The 4,491-nt window shown below is 54.2% G+C and overlaps 1 protein-coding gene across 1 annotated transcript; it reads right to left on the bottom strand.

The window, feature by feature from the left end:
• Positions 1-241: 241 nt before the first annotated feature.
• LOC132530675 (granzyme H-like) lies at positions 242-3,260 on the bottom strand. The gene is made up of 5 exons (XM_060167994.1): positions 3,157-3,260; positions 1,922-2,082; positions 1,364-1,499; positions 905-1,162; positions 242-491 (listed from the first exon to the last, which is right to left on the bottom strand). The coding sequence occupies exons 1-5, from the start codon at positions 3,208-3,210 to the stop codon at positions 315-317; spliced, it is 786 nt and encodes a 261-aa protein (XP_060023977.1). The 5' UTR covers positions 3,211-3,260; the 3' UTR covers positions 242-314.
• Positions 3,261-4,491: the final 1,231 nt, after the last annotated feature.

Here is a 4,491-nt window from a genome sequence, read left to right as displayed (position 1 = left end):
GTCGTTTTTAATGGATCTCACTTTAGACTCAGACCTGGCAGAAGGCTAAGCACCAAAGAGGCATGATTGAGAAATCAATGAGACTCTATACAGACCGCATGGGATTGAGGGAGGAGTGAGGGCTGGGGAGAGAGGGGGAAGCAATACCCAGAACTGACAGCAGAGGGCATCCTGGAGCAGTGTGGTTGCATATTGAGGCGGTTCAATGCATAAATAGGAATTCAGGTGTAATCACGCTACAGATCCATTTATTGTGGCCCTGTGATCCCACTGCTAACCCCTATGGGATTCTTGCCGCTGCCCCAGAATGATGGTCAGCAGAGAGAAAGGTCAGTCTCAAGCTGCTGTTCGAGGCGCTTCATTGTTCTCTTTAACCAGGGCAGGAAGTGTGAGACCTTGGTGAAGACTCCTGGAGATGTCCCGGTTGATTTTCCATAGGAGAAAATACCCTGGACCACGTTTTTGCACACGAGGGGCCCGCCGGAGTCACCCTGTGGGTAGAGAAAGGAAGGGCTGAGTGGGCCTCCTTCCGGTCCTATCTTCCCTGCCACCCCAGGCTGGGTGGTCTCTGTCAGGGGCCGTGAGGAAGATCTGGGCCAGAGGAGGCCTGGTCACCTCCCTCGCTGCTGGGGTCCAGCCTGGCTATGACTGTTCTTTGCAGCTCGACTCAGGTCTACCTTTCTGTCAGTCCTCATGGAAACTCTGGTGATAACGCAGCTACGGGATGACTGATCCTTCCTCACCCCCAACCCTGATCCACTCAGGGGAGAGAATTAAATTCTGGATTAGTGGACCTGCCTGCCCAAGCTCTCAGGCTGAGGATGAGGTTATGGCCCGTCCCCTACCCAGACCTCCCCAAGATCCTCTCCCCGGGGCCTGTGTGCTTAGATGCGAGGAACCTGACCTTGAAGGCAGTCTTCACCTTCCTCGGGTCCCCCACGCAAATCTGGGTGGCCTGGCTGTAATAGCCTGGGAAGAGGGATTTGCACACTGGATCCTCCTGCACCGTCAGCTCTGCCTCCTGCAGGGTGGTGGTTTGAGTGCCCACGGCCACCTGCCCCCAGCCGGCCACACTGCACGCCTTTCCTGGCTTCACCCGGACCTTGCACCTGGGCAGGCTGAGGGGTCTCACAGCTGCAGTCCCCTTGGCCTTTCTCTCCAGCTGAGGGGAAGAGACAAGAGTCCAGCTCAGCCAATGGCCTCTGGGCTTGGGTGCCAGGATGAGGCTGCACTGACCACCCCCCTCACCTGAGCCACTGGGACTGGTCAGGCAGCCAGATGGGAGGGAGGAAAGGGACAGGTGGTAGTGGAGGGGAAACGATCTGTCCCCAGGAGGGCCGGAGGAGTGGGGAGGTTTCCTTGCCTGCAGTAACATGATGTCATTGGAGTAGCTCTTAGGATCATAGTCTGGGTGGGGGACGGCTCGTCTCACTGGGATCATCTGCTGGGTCCTCTCCTGTTTCTTGATGTTGTGGGCCCCCAGGGTGACGTTGATTAAACTGCACAGAGAGCAGAGCAGGAGTGTGGGGACTCTGCCCTGTGCTTCTCAATGACACGAGGGCAGGGATCCTGGGAGCTTTCTCAGGCAATACGGCGAAATTACTCTGAGTTTGGATTGTGACTCTCTGTGCACCCTTTCATCCTCCACTGATGCTTCATCTGACCCGTGTGGGCCCTCGCTTCTCAACCTTGCCTCTTGCTGTCACCTCTGACCCTCTGACCTCAAAACTTACCTGCCCCATTTCTCAGCTTTTCGTCACCCTAGTGCTGGCTCTTAAGATGGCTTGTTTGATGAGGTCTTGTGGTCCTGAGTTACCACGATCTCAGGGTGAGGGAGGGGCTCCCCTGGGCCCAGCCCCTGGGGAGGGGCTGGGGTCCCTGTCGGGGTCTCAGGAGGGGTAGGCTGGCTGCTGCCCCTCACCTTCCTCTGCAGTGAGCAGCCGTCAGAACAAAGTCCTTTTGCACGAGGACACCGCCGCACCTCTTCCAACTCTCCTTATCCAGAAACTGAACAAACACCATGTAGGGACGGGAGTGGGGCTTGGCCTCGTGGCCCCCGATGATCTCCTCTGAAAGAAAAGGCTGGAAGATGGGGTGATGGGAGGGGTGTGGTCAGGATGGAGGCTCAGGGAGGTGACGGTCAGGTGGGTTGACAGCACCTTGCAGACACCGGGGGAGAGTCCCCCAGGTTCTCACTGCAGCAGGATAACCTTTTCTGAACCTCAAGCCTCACAATCTCCCTCTGAGAAAGGGGTCAGTGCTTGTTCTTCAGGTCCTGCGTCAGGCACATGTGCGGAGGAGGGCGGGTCTGCCTTCCCGATGGTGGAGGCCCAGAGAATCGTGGACGGGACTCCCCGATGAGCCCTCACTCCCGCCGAGTCTCCGGGACCCCTCTAATCCTCTGCTAACATCTTGACTTGTGCCATTTTCTAATAATTACCTATGAGCTTATGGAATTGGATTTTCTAAAATCCTCATGTCCTTGGGCCTAACACAACCTAGGAGCTCAGTAAATGATTTTTTGGCTGCAAGAGTGAATAGCCTCCAATTAGCTTTAGGCTGAGGTTTGGTGGGGATAGTGCTGGTGGCATTCAAGGCCATAGGGGTGGGGGGAGGGCACTGCCAAAGACAGTGGGGCAGTTGAGGGCCTGGGAGGTGGGGGAGATGGGGCAGAAAATGAGCTGTTTGCGTCCTGGGGCAGAGTCAAGTCGCCCAGAGAGCTTTGGGTGCTGTCATCTAGCCACTTCTGATCAATCAGCCCCTGGGTTCCTCTCCTGGGCAGGAGTGAGGGGTGGAGGGTACTGAGAAATTTCGTTGGTTCTTAAGCTGGGTCCACTGACGATTCCTATACTATAGTGGATTCACTTGAGCTGCCTATTCCTGGGGTGAAGTGAGGGATTTTAGTTACCTGTGTTTTGCAGCTTCACATCCTCTGCCAAATACACAACCCACTTGCCCTGCTGGTGAGAGAGAAGCTAAGACCCACCCTTCCTCTCTGCCATCCATCCTCACTGAGCGTCTATGCAGCATCGAAATTGTTAGTCTGGGTTTGGGATGGGAGCTGGGGTTGAGAAAGGTGAGCTGGGCAGAAGGGTCAGGACTACAGTAGGTTTAGTGAGATGGGCTCTGGCCTCAAGAATGGGGATTGTCACTCACCAGTCCCAGCCCGGTGGGCAGAAGAAAGGCCATCAGGAGCAGGAGAGGCTGCATCTTCCCCGAAGTTCTGCCCAGGTTGGAGCTGCTGGTGTTTCTTTCTTCCAGACACAAAACACAGGGGATGGAAGGAGGGCAGGCTCAGTTCACACACAGACCTCCCAGACTTGTGCTCCCCCGCTGAGCCAGGTGTCAGCGTGCCACGTGGTCGTCCACGTTCTCTGCCGTGGGTTAAGTGAGAATGACACTGTCACCACACTTGTACTCCCACCGCTGAGTCACAAAGCCAGAAGAAAGAACAAGAAAGTGAAGGCTGTGGTTCAGCCAGCACAGGGGCTGGGTCCCAGAAACCCCTCAGTGACTGAATCAAGAATATCTTCATTTTTCGACTCTTGGTTCTTTTTTGATTCTGATGAAATCCTGAATAATTACACAATAGGCTAGGTCCTATTGTGTAATACGAGAGACACAGCTCCTGCCCCTGAGAGGCTGGCTGTCAGCTGGAGTAGACCTAGAATCTGTGGGTAGAGAATAAGATGGCAAGGACTATGGTGAGGGGGGTCTGCTTGGTGCCGTTGTGAGGTAGAGGCTAGACTTGCTTTAGGAGCAGGTAGACCTGGACCACCCAAGTACCCCACGCAGCAACCCCATTTCTTATGTTGCCACCATCCCAGTCTCATATTTTTGAAGTGTTTAGAATTGCTTCTTTAAATGTAAACGTTCTGCAACAAAGAGAGCTTTTCCATTTTTTTTGGTGGTTTTTTGTTTTTGTGTGTGTTTTTTAAAAAATTAATTAATTAATTAATTAATTACTTTTGGCTGTGTTGGGTCTTCATTGCTGCACCCGGGCTTTCTCTAGTTGTGGTGAGCAGGGGCTACTCTTCATTGCAGTGTGCGGGCTTCTCATTGCAGTGGCTTCTCTTGTTGCAGAGCACGGGCTTAGGCATGTGGGCTTCAGTAGTTGTGGCATGTGGGCTCAGTAGTTGTGGCTTATGGGCTCTAGGGTGCAGGCTCAGTAGTTGTGGTGCACAAGCTTAGTTGCTCTGCAGCATGTGGGATCTTCCCGGGCCAGGGCTCGAACCCGTGTCCCCTGCATTGGCAGGTGGATTCTTAACCACTGTGCCACTGGGTAAGTCCAAGAGAGCTTTTCTTATCCCACAATCTTGAACAAAATGCCTGGACTTGATATTCACTTGACCAAAACAAACCATCACTGGGTCCATTGGAAGTGAGTGACTGATTGGGTTGTGCTGAGGTGTTTAGCACCCCTCGAGCCGAGATGGGGGCTATCCCACTCAAATCAGGGTGCCTGTGAGTGGGGAGGGGCTTCCTCTATAG

This window comes from Lagenorhynchus albirostris, chromosome 1 (genome assembly GCF_949774975.1).
Source record: "Lagenorhynchus albirostris chromosome 1, mLagAlb1.1, whole genome shotgun sequence".
NCBI classification, from domain to species: domain Eukaryota; kingdom Metazoa; phylum Chordata; class Mammalia; order Artiodactyla; family Delphinidae; genus Lagenorhynchus; species Lagenorhynchus albirostris.
The sequence above is the reverse complement of the archived record's forward strand: the minus strand, read 5'-3'. Positions and strand labels throughout refer to the sequence as shown.

Coding starts and splice junctions, on each gene's coding strand:
- LOC132530675 (XM_060167994.1), bottom strand. CDS start 3,210: ATGCAGCCTCTCCTGCTCCTGATGGCCTTTCTTCTGCCCACCGGGCTG. Junction 1,500..1,921: donor GCTGCTCACTGCAGAGGAAG/GTGAGGGGCAGC, acceptor CTCTCTGTGCAG/TTTAATCAACGTCACCCTGG. Junction 492..904: donor AGGTGAAGACTGCCTTCAAG/GTCAGGTTCCTC, acceptor CTCTACCCACAG/GGTGACTCCGGCGGGCCCCT.